The 24769-nt window shown below is 44.2% G+C and overlaps 1 protein-coding gene and 2 pseudogenes across 3 annotated transcripts in view; 1 reads left to right on the forward strand and 2 right to left on the reverse strand.

Moving 5' to 3' along the window:
- The window catches only part of LOC126259995 (SPARC-related modular calcium-binding protein 2), an 860600-nt gene that overhangs the window by 615979 nt on the left and 219852 nt on the right, over positions 1-24769 (forward strand). For all 3 annotated transcript variants that reach the window (XM_049957136.1, XM_049957139.1, XM_049957137.1), the window contains exons 3-4: positions 11857-12078; positions 23926-23961. In XM_049957136.1, the coding sequence (XP_049813093.1) occupies positions 11857-12078; positions 23926-23961 (258 nt within the window). The remainder of the gene's footprint in view (positions 1-11856; positions 12079-23925; positions 23962-24769) is intronic.
- On the reverse strand, positions 1870-1987 carry LOC126261477 (5S ribosomal RNA; annotated as a pseudogene).
- On the reverse strand, positions 19137-19254 carry LOC126261334 (5S ribosomal RNA; annotated as a pseudogene).

A 24769-nucleotide genomic window follows, 5' to 3' on the forward strand; every position in this document is an offset into this window, starting at 1 on the left:
AACGTACGCAGTATATAAGGATAGGAATAAACAAACACCAAAATCTGCTTTCCAGCGTTCTCGCTGTAGCCAGAGACTGCAAGATCCGCAAGATCTTAAAACAGATATAAATGTCTCTACATATCAACAGTTACTGTTTACTAGAAACTCCGCTTACCCAAAACCTACCACAGAAAATAAATATGCTAACTCCAATGCATTGATCTAAACTACGACGAAGAGCCAAAGAAACAGGTACACGTGCCTAAGATCGTGTAGGGCCCCGCGAGCATGCAAAAGTGTCGCAACACGACGTGGCATAGACTCGACTAATGTCTGAAGTGGTGCTGGAGGGAATTGACACCATGAATCCTGCAGGGCTGTCCGTAAATCCGTGAGAGTACGACGCGGTGGAGAGCTTTTCTGAACAGCACGTTGCAAGGCATCCCAGATATGATCAATAATGTTGTCTGGGGAATTTGGTGACCAGCGGAAGTGTTTAAACACAGAAGAGTGTTTCTGGAGTCACCCTGTAGCAATTCTGGACATGTGGAGTGTCACATTGTCCTGCTGGAATTGCCCAGGTCCCTCGGAATGCACAATAAACATGAGTGGATGCAGGTGATCAGACCGGATGATTACGTTCGTGTCACCTATCAGAATCGTATCTAGACGTATCTGTGGTCCCATATCACTCCAACTGCACTACGAAGCCTCCACCAGCTTGAACAGTTCTCTGACAATATGCAGGGTCCATGGATTCACGAGATTGTCTCCATATCCGTACACTTCCAACCACCCGATAGAATCCGCTCGATACAATTTGAAACGAGATTCGTCTGACCATGCAACATGTTTCCAATCATCAACAGTCCAATGTCTGTGTTGACGGGCCCAGATGAGGTGTAAAGTTTTGTGTCGTGCAGTCATCAATGGTACACGAGTGGGCCTTCGGCTCCAAAAGCGCATATCGATGATCTTTCGTTGAATGGTTCGCACGCTGACACTTGTTGATGGCCCAGCATTGAAATCTGCAGCAATTTGCGGAAAGGTTGCACTTCTATCACGTTGAATGATTTACTTCAGTCCTCGTTAGTCCCGTTCTTGCAGGATCTCTTTCCGGCTGCAGCGATGTCGGAGATTTCATGTTTCGCCGGATTCCTGATATTCACGACACACTCGTCTAATGGTCTTGGACTAAGGTTTACGCAAAAATGAAAACTTAGAATAATTTTCTAAATACTAGTCCACACAGTAAAACATCTAAGTATAGTTCACTTCTTCGCGGAAGTATGTAAAGAAAAATACGAACTAAACTAAATTACTGTGTAGCAGACACCTACAACTTCTGCCATCGCTCCAGGCGCGTCCTGTCGCCTTGGCCTCTGCCGCTGGACTATATTTTACTTGCAGTCCGTCGCGTGACCTCCTAAGTCATTGAGTCTTTTTTTCAAGCGTTTTCCTGTTCATGTTGAGAGCTTCCTCCCGCACAGACCATGAAGGGCCAACGGTACTGACCGGCCGCCGTGTCATTCTCAGCTCATAGACGTCACTGGATGCGGATATGGAGGTTCAAATGGCTCTGAGCACTATGGGACTCAACTGCTGTGGTCATCAGTCACCTAGAACTTAGAACTACTTAAACCTAACTAACCTAAGGACATCACACACATCCATGCCCGAGGCAGGATTCGAACCTGCGACCGTAGCAGTCGCACGGTTCCGGACTGCGCGCCTAGAACCGCGAGACCACCTCGGCCGGCGGATATGGAGGGGCATGTGGTCAGCACACCGCTCTCTCGGCCGTACGTCAGTTACCGGGACTGGAGCCGCCACTTCTCAATCAAGTAGCTCCTCAGTTTGCCCCACAAGGGCTGAGTGCACCCCGCTTGCCAACAGCGCTCGGCAGACCGGATGGTCACCCGTCCAAGTGCTAGCCCAGCCCGACAGCGGTTTACTTCGGTGATCTGACGGGAACCGGTGTTACCACTGCGGCAAGGCCGATGGCGAAATGTATCTTCGCAGTTGAGTAATTCTTGCGAGTATCACTGGCATCTACATTATTCCATGACAAAGCATTCCCACAGGAACCAATCTTCACCACGTAGGCACTTGGTGCAGGGAGTGGCAACTGACCCTTAACATAGATAAATGTAATGTATTGCGAATACATAGAAAGAAGGATCCTTTATTGTATGATTATACGATAGCGGAACAAACATTGGTAGCAGTTACTTCTGTAAAATATCTGGGAGTATTCGTACGGAAGTGGAATGATCATATAAAATTAATTATTGATAAGGCGGGTATCAGGTTGAGATTCATTGGGACAGTCCTTAGAAAATGTAGTTCATCAACAAAGGAGGTGGCTTACAAAACACTCGTTCGACCTATACTTGAGTATTGCTCATCAGTGTAGGATCCGTACCAGATCGGGTTGACGGAGGAGATAGAGAAGATCCAAAGAAGAGCGGCGCGTTTCGTCACAGGGTTATTTGGTAACCGTGATAGCGTTACGGAGATGTTTAGCAAACTCAAGTGGCAGACTCTGCAAGAGAGTCGCTCTGCATCGCGGTGTAGCTTGCTGTCCAGGTTTCGAGAGGGTGCGTTTCTGGATGAGGTATCGAATATATTGCTTCCCCCTACTTATACCTCCCAAGGGGATCACGAATGTAAAATTAGAGAGATTCGAGCTCGCACGGAGGCTTTCAGACAGTCGTTCTTCCCGCGAACCATACGCGACTGGAACAGAAAAGGGAGGTAATGACAGTGGCATGTAAAGTGCCCTCCGTCACACACCGTTGGGTGGCTTGCGGAGTATAAATGTAGATGTAGATGTAGAACTAGTAAAAATTTTGCGTACAAACAGTGAACCAGACTGTGGTTCTGCTTCAGTGTAAACCACGACCTTGTCAAGAAGCTTAATTTTCTAATCGCAGATTTACAGTTAGATTTTACTTTCGATAATGATTTTATTTATTATGGTATGTGGCTAAATATATCATGAAATCGACCAGATAATAATTCTGGTAAGTTTACCCCTCTCCCCACTAACCCTCACCCGCCCATCCACCCACCCTCACACACACACACACACACACACACACACACACACACACACACACACATTCATGGACAAATGACAAGAGAAAAAGACCAATGCTTGAATTCAAAGTCATCAAAAAAGTTGATTCTTTTTAAATCGATGCTTAGAGTGAAAAATAATATAATTTAGAAATATATTAATAAAGTACCTTGTATAAAATAGCTTGAAGTGTTCCTGGAAGTATTGTAAAATTTATTACTGCATCTGATGTTAAATCAACTGCCACACATGAGTGTGCCGACAGCAAAAAAGTTGCACTGGCAGAAAAGCACTTAACATAAAACAATAACGAAAAGAATTATTGTTGCTTCTAACTAAAAAGATAATACTTATTGTTTCGAATAAGGGTATCAGAATTACCAAAAAACGTACTTTTAATGATACTGTTTTTGCCAAACGGAAACATATTCTTACGCTTAAGTCAAAATGGAGCAACGTGTATTTCTGGTATGGAAACTGCTGCAATGAATTTTGAAATTTGAGGCAGACAGGTCGTCCGTGATATTCATATTTTTTTCGTTTGATTCGTTTCCACTCAAGACCTACGGAGAAAATTAGAGGGAATTCCACCACTTAACCACATCCATTGATCTCGTGAATGGAACACTAACGGAGGCAGCAAATTTTGGTTTGATAGGTGTAGCGGGATATATAGACACTAAATTTCCCAGAGACACCATGCGAAACGTGTTAGATGTGTATCTCTACAAATAATTTGACCATTAATCCAAAATAAACTTAATCTCGTTGAAGTATGATTGGTCTTCTGTAATTACCTGAAATAGGCTGCTAACTGAGATCTTGGCACACAAACTGCAGCAAGATCGAGTCAACAGTGTGAATTACTCTTTGTCGTTTTTCATCTTGGGCATCGTATCGTTTATCCTCATTCTTGGCAAACATATGTAAACACTTAACTTCAGGAAAAGCTAGTTGAATGTATTTTTAAACACGGGGTAGTCTTTGTGGACCAGCGTCCGCCCAAGTTTAGGATCCAGCAGGAAAAAGACATGAAAAGTATAAGCGCATGTTGTAATTCATGTATAATGCTCGGTAAGTCCAACAGATATTTTTCAGGTATAACATCGGCAACAGGAATATACACAGTTCGTGTTTTACTTACAATGAAGATTTCGTAACAATAGAAAACTAGTTCTTGCACGCCCTTGGCAGAACACTGTGCAACAAGAGGCCTAGGTGCATTTTGTTATTCCTGTCTTTTGCGTCGCTGTCAGTGGTATATTGGAAACAGATGGCTTTCGGAAATCTTTAACTCGATAACAATATCGGATTTAGCTCGCTTTAGCAATATGGAAAAGACTGCTAGGGAACTTAGTCAACGAATTAGAAGCAAAAGAATATTATAAAATCAATCCAGACTTGTAAATAGCTAACAAACGACTGAGCAGATTTCATGGTTGTTTAGTGCTGTTATAAGGATGCCGATCTTGTTCGTTTTACATTTAATTTCTAATGCCCATTCTGTTTGACGTACCATTGTCCTGCACCTTGCGATGCTCTGGATATTTTGCCTTGGGATCTTTGTCTCTTTTGTTAGACTACTCTTGAATCTAGCATTTCCAAGATATTTATATCTGAAAATTTCCCTTTTCATGATGTTAACATGACATTTTGAAGATTACTACATGGGCTATAGAGCTAAATAACTTAATAAGTCCGTGAAGTTTCCTGATACCGTTTCTAAGTCTAGAGTGTCTCTTTCGTGATTTACTTGTTTACGAAATTCAGATCGGACTGATTGCGCTACAGAACAATTGCGACGAAGCACATACACTCCTGGAAATTGAAATAAGAACACCGTGAATTCATTGTCCCAGGAAGGGGAAACTTTATTGACACATTCCTGGGGTCAGATACATCACATGATCACACTGACAGAACCACAGGCACATAGACACAGGCAACAGAGCATGCACAATGTCGGCACTAGTACAGTGTATATCCACCTTTCGCAGCAATGCAGGCTGCTATTCTCCCATGGAGACGATCGTAGAGATGCTGGATGTAGTCCTGTGGAACGGCTTGCCATGCCATTTCCACCTGGCGCCTCAGTTGGACCAGCGTTCGTGCTGGACGTGCAGACCGCGTGAGACGACGCTTCATCCAGTCCCAAACATGCTCAATGGGGGACAGATCCGGAGATCTTGCTGGCCAGGGTAGTTGACTTACACCTTCTAGAGCACGTTCGGTGGCACGGGATACATGCGGACGTGCATTGTCCTGTTGGAACAGCAAGTTCCCTTGCCGGTCTAGGAACGGTAGAACGATGGGTTCGATGACGGTTTGGATGTACCGTGCACTATTCAGTCCCCTCGACGATCACCAGTGGTGTACGGCCAGTGTAGGAGATCGCTCCCCACACCATGATGCCGGGTGTTGGCCCTGTGTGCCTCGGTCGTATGCAGTCCTGATTGTGGCGCTCACCTGCACGGCGCCAAACACGCATACGACCATCATTGGCACCAAGGCAGAAGCGACTCTCATCGCTGAAGACGACACGTCTCCATTCGTCCCTCCATTCACGCCTGTCGCGACACCACTGGAGGCGGGCTGCACGATGTTGGGGCGTGAGCGGAAGACGGCCTAACGGTGTGCGGGACCGTAGCCCAGCTTCATGGAGACGGTTGCGAATGGTCCTCGCCGATACCCCAGGAGCAACAGTGTCCCTAATTTGCTGGGAAGTGGCGGTGCGGTCCCCTACGGCACTGCGTAGGATCCTACGGTCTTGGCGTGCATCCCTGCGTCGCTGCGGTCCGGTCCCAGGTCGACGGGCACGTGCACCTTCCGCCGACCACTGGCGACAACATCGATGTACTGTGGAGACCTCACGCCCCACGTGTTGAGCAATTCGGCGGTACGTCCACCCGGCCTCCCGCATGCCCACTATACGCCCTCGCTCCAAGTCCGTCAACTGCACATACCGTTCACGTCCACGCTGTCGCGGCATGCTACCAGTGTTAAAGACTGCGATGGAGCTCCGTATGCCACGGCAAACTGGCTGACACTGACGGCGGCGGTGCACAAATGCTGCGCAGCTAGCGCCATTCGACGGCCAACACCGCGGTTCCTGGTGTGTCCGCTGTGCCGTGCGTGTGATCATTGCTTGTACAGCCCTCTCGCAGTGTCCGGAGCAAGTATGGTGGGTCTGACACACCGGTGTCAATGTGTTCTTTTTTCCATTTCCAGGAGTGTATGTTTCCTAACTCCAAAGACGCGGGTTGGTCATGGATCGTGCTTGAGAACATTACTTTCTTATACCTATGTAGCACGCCTTCTTCCCTTCCCCCGACAAACACTAGGGCGTTCTCCTCACTCTCTCAGCATCTTGGGCCAAAATGAGAAAGTAATAGAGGCCTCGTAAACGAGTTTATTGAGATACGAAACCTGTGTGAGACTCTAGTTAATCAGTCATAGTTAAATTGGTATTTGCTGTCACCAAGTGTAATAACAATAGCCAAAAAGATTTGTGACGAAGGTGTAAGAGGTGAACCCAAAATCCATAAGAAAACTCTTGAAGATGGTTTTTGTATCACACACGATCAAAACATAGCGCCTATGCTTTGTTCATAACAGGCTTCTATGAAAGAAGTAATTCATCCTACTTCTGTCATTGCCAGGCAGATTTCTCACGGGATGGTCCACTTCATTCCGAATGATGCGATTGCATTCTTTCTTCTGCTTCTCCAGACATTTGTTATAAATTGCAGGGCCAGCTCTTTCTTTCTTTTTTCATTTTTTTTTAAATCGAGGTTCTAACTGGTTCGGTGCGGCCAAATTCCCATATACCTCGATTATGCCAATTTCTTCATCTTGAAGTAGCTCTCGCACACTAGGCCCTCAATTATGTATTTGTGTATTTATGTATTCCGATCTCTGTCCTCCCCTGCACCCACTACAGCTCGCTCTAGTATCGTGGAAATTGATCCGTGATGTCTTAACACATTTCCAATGATCAAGTCCCTTCTTCCTACCAGTGTTTCACGTGAGTCCATTTCTTCGCCGTTTCTGCCGGGAACCTCCTCAATCCTTATCTTAACAGTCCATCTAATTGCCACCATCTTTCTATAGCACCAAGTGTCAGATGGTTCGATTCTCTTTTTTTCTGGTTGTCCACATTCCGTACATTGGTGTGCTCCAAACGTACATTCTCCGAAAGTCCTTCCTCAAATTAAGGCCGATACTAGCAGACTCGTTTGGCCATGAATGCGCTCTTTGCAGGTGCTAATCTCCTTTTTTATGCCCTCATTGCCTAATCCGCCATGCGCTATTTCGCTTCGAAGGTAGCAGAATTCCCTAAGTTCATCAACCTCGTGGTCACCAGTTTTGATGTTAATTTTCTCGCTGATCTTATTTATGCAACCCCTCATTAGTTTCGTCTTTCTTCGATTTAGACTCAGTTTGTATTATGTGCTCATTAGACTGTTCACACCGTTCAGTACGTTCTGGGGTTCTTCATCACGTTTACTGAAGATAGCAACGTCATCAGCAACTCTTATTATTGATAGCCTTTCAGCATGAGTTTTAATCCCACTCTTGAAACTATCTAAACTGCCGTCATTGCTTCTTTGATGTACAAATTGAATAGTAGTGGCGAAAGACTACATCTTGTATTACCTCTTTTTTTAATCCGACATCCAATTTCTTAGTCTTCCATTTACTGTCTCCTCTAGGTTTTCAGCAAACTGTGTATTACCGGTCTTTCTCTATGGCTTACGCCTATTTTCTTCAGAATTTCGAATATCGTGTAACATTTTACATTGCCAAATGCTTTTATGGGTCCACAGCTCCTATGAACGAGTCTTTTTCTTGTCTTGCTTCCATTAATAAACGCAATTTCACAACAGTCTGTCTAGTGCCTTTATGTTTACTAAAGCCAAACTGACGGTCACCGAAGAGATTCTCAAATTTCTTTCCCATTCTTCTGTCCTTTATTCTTTTCAACAACTTGTATCCATGACCCATTAAGCTGACTGTGCGATAGTTCTCGGACGTATCAGCTCTTGCTGTCTTCTGGATTATGTGGATTATATTTTTCGGAAAATCGGATGGTATGTCTCCAGACTCAAAGTTTATGCCTATAAACTTGAATAGTCGTTATGTTAATATTTCCTCCCATAATTTAAGATATTCCGATGGTATGTTATCCACCTTTCTGTCTTACTTGATCAAGTTTTCCAGAGCTCTCCAATGTTTTCCACGTAGACTCCCACTTCTTCTTCTATCACATCATCAAGCAAGTCCTTCCCCTCATAGAAGCGTTCACTGTACACTCTCCACGTATGCGACCTGTCCTCTGCGCTTAACAGTGGAATTACCTTTGCACTGTTAATGTTGATGACGTTGCTTTCAATATCGCGTTAGGTTGTTTCTACTTTTCTATAAGCTGCATCAGTCTTTCCGACGACCCTTTCCTTTCCGCTTTTCTTCATATTCCTCCTGCAGCCATTTCGCCGTGGTTTCCCTGCACATCTATTAATTTCATTCGTAAGTGACTTGTGTGCCGGCCGCTGTGGCTGAGTGGTTCTGGGCGCTTCAGTCCGGAACCGCGCTGCTGCTACGGTCGCAGGTTCGAATCCTGCCTCGGGCATGGATGTGTGTGATGTCCTTAGGTTAGTTAGGTTTAAGTAGTTTTAAGTTCTAGGGGACTGATTACCTCAGATGTTAAGTCCCTTAGTCCTTGGAGCCATTTGAATTTTGACTTGTATTTCTGCATTCCTGAAGGTCTCTGAACATTTTTGTACCTCCTTCTCTCAACGGTCAATTGAAGTATTTCTTCTGTTATCCATTGTTTCTTCGCTGTTTCTTCCCTCTACCTATGTTTGTCTGTCTCACAGTTTGATAAACCAAGCACAGCCCTGTGTCGATGTCGACGGTGGCCATTTCCAGCATGTTTTTGATGGTAGCGAAGAAAGGCCAGTTTCATTTTGGGCACACAGTACTTTCGTTACCGCTTGCAACCCAACCAGGCGGCGTTCAGAGTTGGTGAACAATGCTCATAATCCTTGGTTCATCAGTGTAATTGTGCTAGTGTTAATGTTGATGTTGTAAGCTCAACTTAAAAGGGCACCTTCGTCTCTTTGGAGTGCTGTAGACGTAGAATTGGTACTAGGCGCTCATGAGACCCTCTACCGTTGCCGTTGTATTGCGTTTGTTAACCTGTATGGCTGCTTGTATAAAACTTCTTGCAAAAATGAATGAGAGCCAGATTAGAAAAAAACGTAATCTGAATATTCTCACTTCTGACTCTACAGATACCCATTCTTACACTGTCCAGTCACATTAACGTGACCACTTGTTCAAATGGCTCTAAGCACTATGGGACTTAACATCTGAGGTCATCCGTCCCTTAGACTTAGAACTACCTAAACCTTGCTAACCTAAGGACATCACATACACCCATGCTCGAGGCAGGATTCGAACCTGCGACCGTAGCAGCTGCGTGGTTCCGGACTGAAGCGCCTAGAACCGCTCGACCACAGCGGCCAGCTGACCGCCTGTCAGAAGCCTGAATAACCACCTTTTTCAGGGTGGATCGTTGCGACACGTGCAGGAATACACTCAGTGAGTTTATGGAGATACTGATAGGGATGTGTATTCATGCCGCTAGGTGTCTCGGTTGAGCACCCATGATGTGAACAGCCCGATCGAGGAGGTCCCACAAACCCTCGATTAGGTTTAAATGCGGGGAGTTTAGGAGCCAGGGGAGTACGGTAAACTCACCCTGGTGCTCTTCGAACTACTCACGTGCACTGCTAGCTGTGTGACACGTTGCATTGTCCTGCTGCTAGATGCTATCGTGCCGAGGAAAAACAAACTGAATGTAGGAGTTGACGTCGTCCCCTTGTTGATTCACCATGTACTCCAAAATGACATCACCCGGGGAACGTCACGAAAACATTCCCCAAATGGGGAGACTCCTACATACTTTACAAAATACAAACAAATCAAAGGGTGTGGCTGTTTTGTCACCAAATTGTTTGTGGAGGCAGAGATTTTCTTTGCTCATTTTCGTTTTGTCGCCACTGGTGGAGAAGTGCCTGTTTCACTTAACATTGAATGATACTGGAAAGCATACAATATGTTCTCCAGAGCAGTGCTTACCACAAGAATAAAAACAGTGAGTAATACCATCAAATTAATCTTACAATCTTAATATTCTTCCCACATACAGTGCTCACTTTTTCGTCTCTATATGTGCCACAGATCACGACCCCCACAATACTTTAAAACAAATTGTACCATCTGATGATGAATCACCACGCGATTCGAAACCGGTCATGAATACGTAAAAATTGAATAAAAAACGGCGACTGGTTGCAGTAATTCCCGAAACCTTTAGCAATTCAGTCGCAGTGTTCCAAATCCAGAATGAATAAAAGTTCTATTAAATTTTCTAAGTGTTCTGCCAATAAAACGCAGTTTTTGGTTTTCCTACCCCAAAACATTTGCTATGTGTTCTTCCCACTTTAACTTGTTCGTAACTGTTTTTCCTAGGTATTTAGTTAAATTTACGGACTTTAGGTTTGACTGATTTATCGTGTAACGGAAGCTTAACGGATTCCTTTTAGTACTCATGTGGATGACTCACACTTTTCATTATTTATGATCAATTTTCAATTTTCGCACCATTCAGATATATCTTCTAAATCGTTTTCCAATTTGTTTCGATCTTCTGACTACTTTATTAGACAATAAATCTTTTCTAAATCGTTTTGCAATTTGTTTTGATCGTGTGATGACTTTAGTAGACGATAAACGACGGCATCATCTGCAAACAACCTAAGGCGGCTGCTCGTAATAGAGTGGCGTGGCCTGACGAGGACTAACTTCTACCTCTACATCTACACTCCGCTATCCACCAAGCAGTGTGTGGCGGAGGGCACAATTCGCGCCAAAGTCATATTTCCCCCCCTCCGTCCCACTCGCAGATCGCACGAGGAAAAAACGACTCTCTGAACGCCTAAGTACGAGCTCTAATTTCCCTTATCTTTGAATGGTGATTATTGCGCGATTTGAAAGTTGCTGGTAATAATATATGCTCTACATCCTCGGTGAAGATCGGATTTCGGAATTTAGTGAGCAGCCCCTTCCGTTTAGCGTGCCGTCTATCTGCAAGTGTGTCCCACTTCAAACTTTCTATGAGATTCGTAACGCTCTCGCGATTGCAAAATGTACCAGTCACGAATCTTGCCGCTCTTCTTTGAACCTTCTCAATCTCTCGAAGCAGACCCAACTGGTAAGGGTCCCATACAGACGACCAATACTCTAAGACTGGACGAACTAACGTATTGTAAGCTATTTCCTTTGTTGAATGACTGCATCGCTTCAGGATTCTACCAATACACCGCAATCTAGAGTTCGCCTTACCCGTTACTTGTGTAATCTGATCATTCCGTTTGAGATCATTAAGAATAGTCACACCCAGATACTTGACTGATGTTACCGCTTTCAAAGACTGATCATTTATTTTGTACTCATACATTAATGGGGATTTTCGCCTTGTTAAACGCAGTAGGTTACACCTACTAATATTGACAGATTACACCATGCATTTATTTTCTGCAAATCCTCACTGATTTGTTCACAGCTTTCTTGTGATACTACTTTCCTGTAGACTACAGCATCATCGGCAAACAGTCTAAGGCCGCTGTCAATACCATCAACCCGATGGTTTATGTAAATCGTAAAAAGCAGAGGACATATTAGTTGTTGTCTGGTGTGCTGATGTGTGCCTGCGTGTGTGTCGGCAGACGCGCGGCTGTGCTGGAGCGACCGCGAGTTCGCGCTGGGGCTGTCGCGCGCGCCGCAGACGCCGGCGCCGTTCGTGCCCCGCTGCGAGCCGGACGGGACGTACGCGCGCGTGCAGTGCCACGACGCCACCGGCTACTGCTGGTGCGTGACGCCGGCCGGCCGCCTGCTGCCCGGCACCACGCAGCCCAAGGAGCGGCCGCCGCGCTGCGACGGCGGCCACGGTGAGCCCCACACCTCTCCCTCCTCCCCTGTCTCACTACCTAACACGGCTAACTTCCTCAACATCGGGCGCTACGGGTTACAATTTTTGTTTTAGGGGAACAGCAGTTCTTACGAGTCGGCGGATACAATGTGGGGACAGAAAAAGCCGTTTATGTTTCGGCATTTGTTCGGTTTCAGTTACAACATGTCTCTTTTTATTTTTTACTAATTACCGAGTAAACAAATCGTAAATACACTACTCCCCATTAAAGTTGTTACACCAAGAAGAAATAAATAATGTAAACGGGTATTCATTGAATAAATGTATTATACTACAACTGACATGTGATTACATTTTCACGCAGTTTAGGTGCATAGATCATGAGAAATCAGTACCCAGAACAACCACCTCTGGCCGTAATAACAGCCTTGATACGCCCGGGCATTGAGTCAAACAGAGCTTCGATGGCGTGTACAGGTACAGCTGCCCATGCAGCTTCAACACGATACCACAGTTCATCAAGAGTAGTGACTGGCGTATTGTGACGAGCCAGTTGCTCGGCCACCATTGACCAGACCTTTTCAGTTGGTGAGAGATCTGCAGAATGTGTTGGTCAGGGCAGCAGTCGAACATTTTCTGTATCCAGAAAGGCCCGTACAGGACCTGCAACATGCGGTCGTGCATTATCCTGCTGAAATGTAGGGTTCCACAGGGATCGAATGAAGGGTAGAGCCACGGGTCGTAACACATCTGAAATGTAACGTCCACTGTTAAAAGTGCCGTCAATGTGAACAAGAGGTGACCGAGACGTGTAACCAATGGCACCCCATACCATCACGCCGGGTGATAGGTCAGTATGGCGATGACGAATACACGCTTCCAATATGCGTTCACCGCGATGTCGCCAAACACGGATGCGACCATCATGATGCTGTAAACAGAACCTGGATTCATCCGAAAAAATAACGTTTTGCTATTCGTGCACCCAGGTTCGTCGTTGAGTACACCATCACAGGCGCTCCTGTCTGTGATGCAGCGTCAAGAGTAACCGCTGCCATCGTCTCCTAGCTGATAGTTCATGCTGCTGCAAACGTCGTCGAACTGTTCGTGCAGATGGTTGTTGTCTTGCACACGTCCCCATCTGTTGACTCAGGGATCGAGACGTGGCTGCACGATCCGTTACAGCCATGCGGATAAGATGCCTGTCATCTGGACTGCTAGTGATACGAGGTCGTTGGGATCCAGCACGGCGTTCCGTATTACCCTCCTGAACCCACCGATTCCATATTCTGCTAACAGTCATTGGATCTCGACCAACGCGAGCAGCAGTGTCGCGATACGTTAAACCGCAATCGCGATAGCCTACAATCCGACCTTTACCAAAGTCGGAAAAGTGATGGTACGCATTTCTCCTTACACGAGGCATCACAACAACGTTTCACCAGGCAACGCCGGTCAACTGCTGTTTGTGTATGAGGAATCGGTTGGAAACTTTCCTCATGTCAGCACGTTGTAGGTGTCGCCATCGGCGCCAACTTTGTGTGAATGCTCTGAAAAGCTAATAATTTGCACATCACAGCATCTTCTTCCTGTCTGTTAAATTTCGCGCCTGTAGCACGTCATCTTCGTGGTGTAGCAATTTTAATGGCCAGTACATTAACTTTTACTGTGTTTTAGCTGACACAGAGATATTTTTTCCCAATGGAAATCTCATGTATGTATTTTTGAGTGTTCAATCTTTTCATCACGCGCAAGTACTGCCAGCTGTTGGGCATCAGCATAAAAATGTCAACTAGTCAATGTAGCATTGCGCAGGAGCTTGTTGACCGCCAGGATAAGCGGAAGTGGTCGGTTAGTTACAGGGTGACAGTTATTGAACCATATGAAGTAAAATCGTCATAACTTGTGAACGGTTTGCCTTAGGACGTTAAAATTGCAAGGTTGTCCACGGGGCATGATGGAAGTTAGTATGGTCTGGTTTAGCGACAAAGACCACTTTCATTTTGATGGGTTCGTCAGTAAGCAGAATTGGCGCATTTGTGGGACTGAGAATCTGCATTTCGCGAACGCGCCAGGTTAGCTGAGAGGGCTAATGCGCTGCTTCCTGGACTCGGGTAGGGGGCGCCGGCCCCGGATCGAATCCGACCGGCGGATTAACGACGTGGACCGGTGTGTCGGGCAGCCTGGATGTGGATTTTAGGCGGTTTTCCACATCCCGCTAGGTGAATACCGGGCTGGTCCCCACATCCCACCTCAGTTACACGACACGCAGACATTCTGCACTATTTCACGATTTACACTAGACGCAGACAGCTGGGGTACACTGATTCCTTCCTGGGGGGTATAGGGTGGCGGCAGGAAGGGCATCCGGCCACCCCTTTCAATTAACCTTGCCAACTCCGTTGTCACCACGCCGACCCTGCGTCCATTGCGGGAAAAAGGCGCAAGTGAAAGAAAGAAAAAAACAGAAGAATCTGCATTTCGCTATCGAGAAGTCTCTTCACCCTCAACAAGTGACTGTGTAGTGTGCAATGTCCAGCACGGAATAATCGGCGAGGTATTCCTTGATGCCAAGGTCACTACCGAACATTACGTGATGGTTTTGAAAGATAATTTCATCCCCATTATCCAAAGTGACGCTGATTTCGACGAGATGTGATCCAAGCGAGATGGGGCTCGTCCCCATCGAAGCCGGGGACCGCATACTGCTCTGGGGCACGCAGAGGCTATTGGCATGGACCTCGATAGGCGGCCATATTCTCCGGATCTGATCACATGCGACTCCTTTCCGAGGGGCTGTATTAAAGACAAGGTGTAGGGCAACATCGCCAAAACCATTACAGAGCTGAAGAAAAGCCAATCAGGATGTCATCGACAGCATCGATGTTCCAATACTTCAGCGGGTCATGCAGAATTTCGCAATTCGTCCACGCCACATCATCGCCAGTAATGGCAGACTTATCGAACATGTCATAGCCTAAATCCGAATATCTGTAGCGACGTTAATACGTTGAATAAAGTGTATGCAGGCCGTACTTTGTAACTAATTTTCCTTTTCTTCATATAGTTCAATAATTGTCACCCTGTCTGTTCCACTGCATAATTAAATATTATTTTTGTTATTTGCGTGGTAATTAGTGAATGACCAGTTTATTTATTACAATAGTGAATGTTTCAAAATAAGTTATTTTAGTCCTTAAAAAGAAGCCAAGTGTCAAAAGTGTATTTTGAATTCTGGTACATATTTTTGTATAAATCATGCATCTAAAATCATTAAAAAATTCCCTAAAGGAATAACAGGCAAATAAAAATTTTCCTTTGTCCAGAAAAAAATTCAAATCTGAAGGGGTTAAGTAAACTTTTTTTTAAAAAATGACTAATTTTTATTCGCAAAATTTGCTTTGGTTTGAAATATAAGGTTATTGCACAGAATGGGGGAAAAGCGGTCAGTGCTATTTTAATAACAGTGCTGACAGAAACTAGCAATAAACACATGGCAAAAGAACTGTCACAGCATTGTTCAGACAATAATGTCTCTGTTGCCGTGTGTCGTGGCTAAAGGCACGCGTGCACGTGCAGTGTGCAAGACTTGACCCCACCTTGAATATACAGTAGTTTCTCGCTGTCGTCGCCAGACATCCGTTGTATTGCACAATCGGACCATGCCTCGCGTGAAAAAATTCTTACGAACTAACGTAGCAACGAAGTACAATGCATCATTTACTTTAAAAGATTAACCATTTGGCTGTCATTTCTATGAAATAACAAAAATTGGAAATTATGGTAACAGCAATAAATTAGAAACTTAACAATTCATTCACAGTACACAGCAGCTGAATTGGTGCCTGTCTCTTCATAATATGCCTGCATCTGCTTGTAGCCCCTGAAACTGACAAATTAACACGGAAAAAACAGTTCAACCTCAGTTTTTACCCTGATTACAATATGAGTTTTGAGCAGAATTTCAAACAATAAGAATCAATGGGAGAATGCTGGTTATTTCTTGTAGTATTCAACCACTTGACATTTTTCGAGAAACTCCACGAAGGACAGAGGGACTAAGTTTCCTTTTTTGGTCTATTTAATTTAATATTTTGATTCTACGTCTATTCTAGGAAGTAATAGGAATAAAAACCGAAAATTGGTTATTTCATAAACTGGTTATTTTGAGCGGTTTTAAGTGTCGTGGAAAAAGACCCGATATTAGCGAAAATCGGTTTACAGCGATGACCACCATCCCTAATACAATGGGCCTATGGGCCTCTTGGTGTTTCTCGAGTTCGCCACTAGACAATGCCACATGCATTGATGGGAATAAAACGCATTCATCACTCCCCCCAAACGCCCCCCCCCCCCCTACCCAATTGTTACACCTTGAGTGGTGTACCTGTAAACATTGTGTCACACTAAATTTTATTTGATTTTGAGTGTCGAAGCTGGTGAACAGCGTAAATCTCAGCACCGGTTTCCACTTTTAAAGGTAACAAGTAATAGTATCATAGTAGTACTAATATTTCAGTTTTCTGTTTCCACCATATTTTAATGTGCAGTGTCTATCGGGTACTGCGGGTTGTACCAAAGCCAGGTGATATGGGGCACATAAGTACGAGAGGCGTCTAATAACTAATGCAATACATTTATTTTCTGAATGCAGATTGGTTTTATTGAAGATTCCAATACACCATATTATTCCCCATCTTTTTGGCTACAAAAACTGCCTTCCACCACTTTACTGGAAGAGCCTGTATGCCCACTCTACTGGCCGATGTTGGAGCTGCATCCATAACCTCCCCATCACCCACCTACTGCTTCCCGTGGTGTGCATCATTCACTGGGTCAAACAGAGGGAAGTCGGAATCTGCGAGATCCGGGCTATAGAGTGGACGAGGAAGAACAATCTAATGAAGTTTTGGGTTCCCCTTGTGTGCATAGATGCCTTGCATTATCATGAAAAAGGAGAGGTTCGTTTACATTTTGGTGACGACAAATTTCTTTAATGTCGTGAAGATACACCTGAGAGTTGCCCTTTGCGCCATCAGGGAGGACATCAAACACAATAACACTTTCAGAGACCCTAAAGACCGTCGCCATGACTTTACGGAGATGTCGCTTTGAACATTTTCTTCAGTGGAGAGATGAAGTGTCGCCATTCTATGGATTGTAAGTGATGAACCCTTGTGTCATCGCCTTGATGATATCTGACAAAAAAATCACGATCAGCCTCGTAACGCGCGTGATATTCCGCATAGATGGTCCTTCGTTGCTCTTTATGGCCTTCAGTTAGGTGACGAGGAATGCAGCGGGTACTCACCTTTGCGTATTCAAACTGGTGGACGAGTTCGTCAGCACTAACAGCAGAAACGCCCAGTTGAGCAGCGAGGTGTTTATTTGCGATCCATCGATCACCTCGAATGAGGGTATCCCCACTTTCCAACACTACAGGAGTCACAGCTATGTGCGGCCGGCCGGAACGGGGAAGATCGGACACGTTCGCGCCACCTTGTTGCGATGATGATAGACTGCTATGACTGAGTCCTCGCCAAATGACCTACCGCGATTTTCGGCATATCCATCCTCATTAAACAGGAATAGACCATCATATCCGATAGGAGGATCACAATTTGCATCACTACCATCAGCAGCAATTTCATTGTCAGTTTAATGGCAATCGGCTTTGACGATACACTTAATCATCAGGCTCCTTAAGTACATAGTGGCTAAATTTTCCCGAAAGTTATCAATCAGAAAGCCCCACGTGAAAGTAAATGGTATCCGCATCAGCTCTTGTTAGCAACTACCTACAGCGTTTGCTGTCTCATCATGTGTGGTTGCTTATAAGAGCTGACGTGGATACCGGTTACTTTCACGTGGGACTTTGACTGAAGTCTTTCGGGAAAATTGTGCCACTGTGTATTTAGAGGGCCTGATGATGAAGTGTATCGTCGTAAACGGTTGCCAATAACTTGATAATGAAATTACAGCTCAAGGTAGTGTTGAAAATTTTGCTATACCCTGCTATTGTTCACTGCCAGTTCTTGGTAGACATTTTGCAACGTCCATGAATATCTGCGATACTCTGGTTTTGTGCCAAAAGAAACTCAATGATATCTATCTGCTTTGAACGCACCTCCGTTATAGACGCCATTTTGAAGGCTACGTATAGTGCCGCCACCTATCGGAACTTCATGAAACTATAGGGGTCGAAGCGGAAATATTTCACGATAAGCGGAAATATTTCACGATGTCACACAAGAAATTCCGCATTTTTTCTCCGGAAATTGACCGAGAAAAAATGTGTTTTACTTATTGAACTCCCCTCGTACACGCACACACAGGAAATTTTATATTTTTCACGGTCTTTGGACTACAAGAATCTACAAATTGTTACCAGCACGATATAGACTGGTGTCCGTTCAGGCTGCTAGACCATAACGGCAAGCAAGAAACGTCATATTGGCGTGAAGCGTACTACGTGTTTGAATGTGGAAACGATTATCATTTCAGTGCAACCGCGCAAAGGAGGCAAGAGTAATCCCAGCTACATTCTACATAAAACGAAAGACTACACAGAAGATTTCACATTCAGAAGATGCGTTTTATTGTCATTTGTTGGTGAGAAGATCGTGTTATGCTCCGTGTAAGAAGGAGAAATGCCTTCTACCTCGTGTCGGATTCGACAGCGGCAGGATTGTGACCATTGGGGAGAGGGATTTATTGTTCCCCGATACTGCTGCTCGCTGGTCGGGTTCGCACGTCTGTCATTAGAATATGGAATTGATTGGTTCAAGAGGGCGATACTCCATGCAAGTACTAAGCGGCCTCGAGCGACAAGCTGCCAGTATGACTAGGATACAGAAACTAAAACTAAACTCCTTCCGAACAGGCCATGAAGGCCCAACGGTACTGACCGGCCGCCGTGTCATTCTCAGCTCATAGACGTCACTGGATGCGGATATGGAGGGGCATGTGATCAGCACACCGCTCTCCCGGCCGTAAGTCAGTTTCCGAGACCGGAGCCGCTACTTCTCAATCAAGTTGCTCCTCAGTTTGCCTCACAAGGGCTGAGTGCACTCCGCTTGCCAACAGCGCTCAGCAGACCGGATGGCCACCCATCCAAATGCTAGCCCAGCCCGACAGCGCTTAACTTTGGTGATCTGACGGGAACCGGTGTTAACACTGCGGCAAGGCCATTGGCACTAGGATACAGACGTGGGCAAAAATATAGAAACACCACAGACAACACAGTATCACGTCTAATATGGCGTAGCAAAACTTTCGGTGTTCAAAACAGCTTCCAGTTGTCGCGGAATATATAAGAACAGGACGCTTGTGGTTTTCAAGGCTATCTTATACCATCCTCCCTGCAAAATAGTGGCAAGTTCAAATAACGATGGTGTAGGTGTATAGCGATCACACACCATTCTCTGCAGACTATGCCACAAAGGCTCAAGAATGTTAAGATCTGGTAACCGTGCCGGCCAGGGGAGAAGGGAAAAGATCGTCCTTGTGAACGCTAAACCAGTCGTGGACGATACGTTCTGTGTGGACAACAGTCACGTCATTTTGGAAAACAGCGTCCCACTGGGGAACAAACATTGTACCATGGAATGGACATGATCAACTGAAATGGTCACACTATCCTTGGCAGTAATGCTACCTTGCACAGTAAACATGGGCCTATGGAATACAGCGATCATTGAACCTGCATCACGTTTCACTCTCGGGACGTAAACTCTGTCAGAAGTTGGAAACAGTGAGAAACAAGACTCAAACGACCATGACTTTCTTCTATTGCCCCACAGACCACGTTTTATTGCTACGGCACCACGTTTTCCTGGTACAGGCATTTGCGTCAGTGGTGAGTTGCTTTGGAATTCCAGTTATTCCTGCAATTCCCTGGTTATGGAGCTCCCTTCGTGTTGTTTTGGTGCTGAAAGGGCTTGCAAATGAGATTCCAACTTCTGCAGTGAACTTTGCACCTGTCGTTCTCTTATTTCTCGTCACAATTCTCTCCAATGCCATCTGTCACAACCACTCAACACACACTCGCGTCCGCGTTGCGACATAGAGGATAATGTTTTTTCGGTTTCCCTTTACGCGATATAAATTTTCGATACGGTCATCTGGAAACACCGAACATTTCGACGCCCTTGCTTACGCAAGCAACCATCATGCGAGCACCAGCAAAGCACTCAAAACTACACAGATCGCTCTTCTGACCACGACTGAGACTTTAACGTATTGTGGACATTGAACAGGTGCCGTCCATGCTCAAATAAAACAGCGCAACCGGCTTGCCTAAATAGCACTGCATATATGCATTTCTCGTGGTGTTTCCATACTTCCACACCACCCCCGTATGCTTCTTTGGGCACTGATGATGGTACAGCCAGATCGCGTATCTGAAGTCAAGAAATAGGTCTTTCTGCAGCAAGGCAAATAACCACAACGACAGTGCGACTACGTCTGGAGCACCACGGGCTTTAACACGACCATCATCATTGCGTTTACCCTAACGGAACAGCAGAGAGAAGCTCGCCGACAGTGGTGCACCAAACTGCAATGCTGCGCTCGTGTTTGGCACCGTGTCATCTTTTCAGAAGAGTCCCCGTCTGGATACGTCACCTCGATAAACGTGTCCGTGTGTAGAGGGTCCGAGACGAACGAACGTCCCAAGGTAGAATGGCCATACGAGCCTAATACGTTGCATGGTGTAAGGGGTGCCAATGGGTACACAATACTACCTCCTTTCGTTCACATAACTGGTTATTCGGACAGCAGGCGTTATTATGGATATGCCCTACATCGAGATCTCACTGAGTTTATTTTCCAACGAGATAACGCAAGACCGCATGTTACCCGTGCTGTCCTGATCAATCTCGACACAGGAGGTGTTCGACTGTAGCACTTACGAGTATGTTCCCGAAACTTCTTGGGTCACATCGACCATTTGCCAGCTACAACAACTGAATAACTCTGGCACAGAGCTGAAGTAGCATGGAATGTCGTCATCTCTGTTTGAAATCCAAGCTCAGCTCAAATGAATGCGCAGATGGTCTAGAATCATCGTTGCAGCCAGAGGTGGCAGCCCCGTCTATTAAAGTTCCCACCCTGTGACGCCTGAAAATTAATCATATCTTCTCCTTCCTATACTGCTCACATAAGCAAACGAAATTTCGTTTTCTTCGTAAAAGAATACCACAGCCGTAAATTTATCGAACGTTATATATATATATATATATATATATATATATATATATATATATATATATAGTTCCACCTTGGCAATTGACTTTCAAGTAATTTTTATTTTGTAGATTTTATACGTGTGGTTTGATAAGTCTGGCAAGAAAGCAAGAAGAAATGTTTGTTTCGTAAAGAACTCACCTAAATTCTCGACATAGTCCGCTTTGAGGAATACAAACTTGGTTCAGCGGACCACCAGCTTTTTCATCCCATCGGAAAAATAGAACCTGTGAAACTTTGCAAAATACCAGTTGACCGCAGCTATCACTTCCTCATTTCATGAAAATTTCTTCCCAGCAAGCCAAAGCTTCGAGTTAGGGAACAGGAAGAAGTCACTTGGGATTAAATGTGGGGAACAGGTAGATGAAGAATCAATTCAAAGCTCAAGCAGAGTACTTGCGCCTTTCTAATAGCCGATGTGTGAGTTGATGAGTTGTCCAGGTGCAAACTTTCACCATTTTTTCAGCCAATGCAGGTTTCAAAAGTTCCAACAATGAAGCATAATCGAGTCCACTTATGATTCTACCTTTTTTCAAGAAATCTGAAGTTTATTCGTGGAGAATTTAAAAAAAAAACTGTGGCCATCACCATACCAGTTGACAAAATGGTCTCGGGCTTCCTCAGTAAAATTTTATCAGTTTTTGTCCATTGTTTTGACTGCCATTTCGACTCTGGTGTGTAATGGTGGATGCATTTTTCATCAGCAGTAACAAATCGGAACAAAACTTCTTGCAGGCTGCAGTTAAACATCACCAGACATTTTGTTGAAATGTGCCGGGTGCGTGGACTATGAGCAACCGCGGCACCCAACTCGCACACAGCTTCTTCATAGACAATTTTCCGCGCAGGATATCATGCATTCATTCAGTTAAGATGCCTACAGTCTCAGCAATCTCACGAAGTTTTATTCAACGGTCTTGCATTACAATATTATGGATTTTGTCAATGGTTTCCTTTGTGATGACGTTAATTCGACAGCCGTACCACGATTCGACTTCGGTGCTCGTCGACCACGTTTAAATTCATTCATCCGAAAGTAAATGGTCTTCAATGACGGTGCAGAGTCCGCGTGAAATTCATTCTATTCTGTTTTGATTTGTGCAGCAATCCAACCCTTGAAACGAAAACGTTTATTAACACTACGAAACTTTTTCTCCATTATCAGTCGCAGTTGGCACACAGACCAATTCAGGCGGCTATCAGCAATGAACTGTATGCTGTACATTAATGAAATTCTGTACACGATCCTTGGAATAATCAAGGTTAACAACAATAAAGGCGCAAGAAAAATGTTCCATTCTTTAATGGGAATTTACCAGACTTGTCAAACCACCCTCGTATACATTTCAACTGTTTCGGCCTAATAGATCATTCTTAAGTGCTCTAGGTATCGAAACACAGACAGTATCCCTCATTGTTTTGTTATTTTGAGGACTATAGCACCTTAAAATGAAGAGACTTTGAACTATGGGCTGTTCAGTCTCTACGCACAATCTAGATTGAACATAGTCCCGCTAAAAATGGGAAGAAGCTGCAGCTAATTTAAAGGTGGATGGTCACACAGTGATTTGAATTCTTCTCTCTTGAATACCACTGGGCGTTATTCCCTGTCCCGTAATACTGGTGAGCAATTGCATATCATAGTGGGGGACAGATTGTGTGAGCGAGACTCTGCACTGACGCATGTACGAACTCCTGCACGACGTTGGCATCGGCTCATGGGGGGGGGGGGGGGGGGGCAGAAATTGTAAAACAGCCGTTGGATGTTTATTGTCCCATGATCTGGCTCATTAGAGGTTCACATACATCTTTACAGATCAGTAAATGGAACGACATGTTTAAAGACATGGCGCTCACTGGAACAACTGCCTGGAGTGGTACTTACTATACGTGCACGAAACTGAGTGTACCAGATATGTGATCGCTTTGACGAACGCTGCTTAAGATTTCGTGGAACTGAGAGGATGTAAATTACCGCTCTCGAGTAATTTCGTTGACCGCATGTCGCATACGTACGATTTAGTGTTGATCATTGTCAGAAAAAAGTGTCTATCGTTTTGCGCAATATAGACGAGATTTATGGAGTACCTACATCAATATCATTTACTGTATCATAGGTACATCATGCATGACAGGATATAAGAATGAATTAAAAGTGTATCTTCGCATAATTTCTTTCGGTCCCCTTAATTTTGCGACGAGTATGTTACACAAGTTAACGAGTAAAGCAAAATACGAATGTACAATTATCTTACCGTGAAAGACAAACTTTTTCAAGCCATTTTTATAGATATATCACATGACATCAATTGAAATGTTGCAATTCTTGCAGAAGAAACATATTTGTCCGGTAAATGTAAATCTAGAAAAGAGAAGCAACTATACTGTAAGTGACGTAAAAGTATTTAACATCTTTAGGAACTATCCCCTATTTATGCTATATTTTTTTGCAGAAGTATCTATTCTTGTCTAGGGCACTGATAATAACCTTAACCGAATGCCAGTATAGCTTTAGCCTCATGTCACGTTTGTTCTGTGCCGATATCATTTACAGAAATATGAATTTAAGAAAGGTGTCATTTATGTTTCAAATTATTTATGTCGGCATTTTTATTTACAGGGAAACGGGCAACTAGAACGCCACCTCCGAAGAAAGGTAAGCCAAAAATTACTCCACAGAATCAAAATAGATACTGAACATGGTTTGTTTGAAAACAATTATACTCGGAAATCCAGACCTCCTGCTGATGAGTCTCTGAATACCTGCAGTGGCAGTCTCTCAGGGGACATTCTCAATAAGCATTATAACTATTCATTCTGGTACTCTTTCACATCTTTCACTAGGCCAATTGTGAACAAAATGATTCCGTAAGTCAGCACATCTGATTTCTCCCTTCAGCTTAAGCCAAACATAAATATATTAGAAAACTATTTTCTAGTGCTTCTTTCTTTTCCAATTTCTTACTCTCAAAATCCATGGTTGACCTGCATATAGTATTACTGACTTTGATACTAAATTTTGTACCTGCTTTTCTCTTTTCTGGTGATTGCTCTCCCCTTTTCCACCCCTTAGATATATTTTAGTGCATCCATTTATCTTGCTATATTTTTTGCGTGTTCTCTAAATCTGCGCTGCTCGAATAAATTGATCTTTGAATGAACCAGCTTGTTCTATTAGTTTATCATGTACATTCTTTCATTATATTTCCTTATTAATACTATGACTTCCTTTTTATTTACTAAAATTCTCATATTGTAGCTTCGCTAACGCCATATTTAACCTTTTACTTTTTTGGAGATGGTCAGTTATTAGTGCTTTCTCTGCATAGCGTAGGATACTGAATATTGTTTTATTGTTACATGTATTTATACATTTGCGGTCGATCTCTTTTCATTCCTACAGAATTTTGTATATGTTAACGTACAGGGTAGAATCCATATCTGTGTTTTAAGTCCTCATTTAA

This window comes from Schistocerca nitens, chromosome 5, assembly GCF_023898315.1.
Source record: "Schistocerca nitens isolate TAMUIC-IGC-003100 chromosome 5, iqSchNite1.1, whole genome shotgun sequence".
NCBI classification, from domain to species: domain Eukaryota; kingdom Metazoa; phylum Arthropoda; class Insecta; order Orthoptera; family Acrididae; genus Schistocerca; species Schistocerca nitens.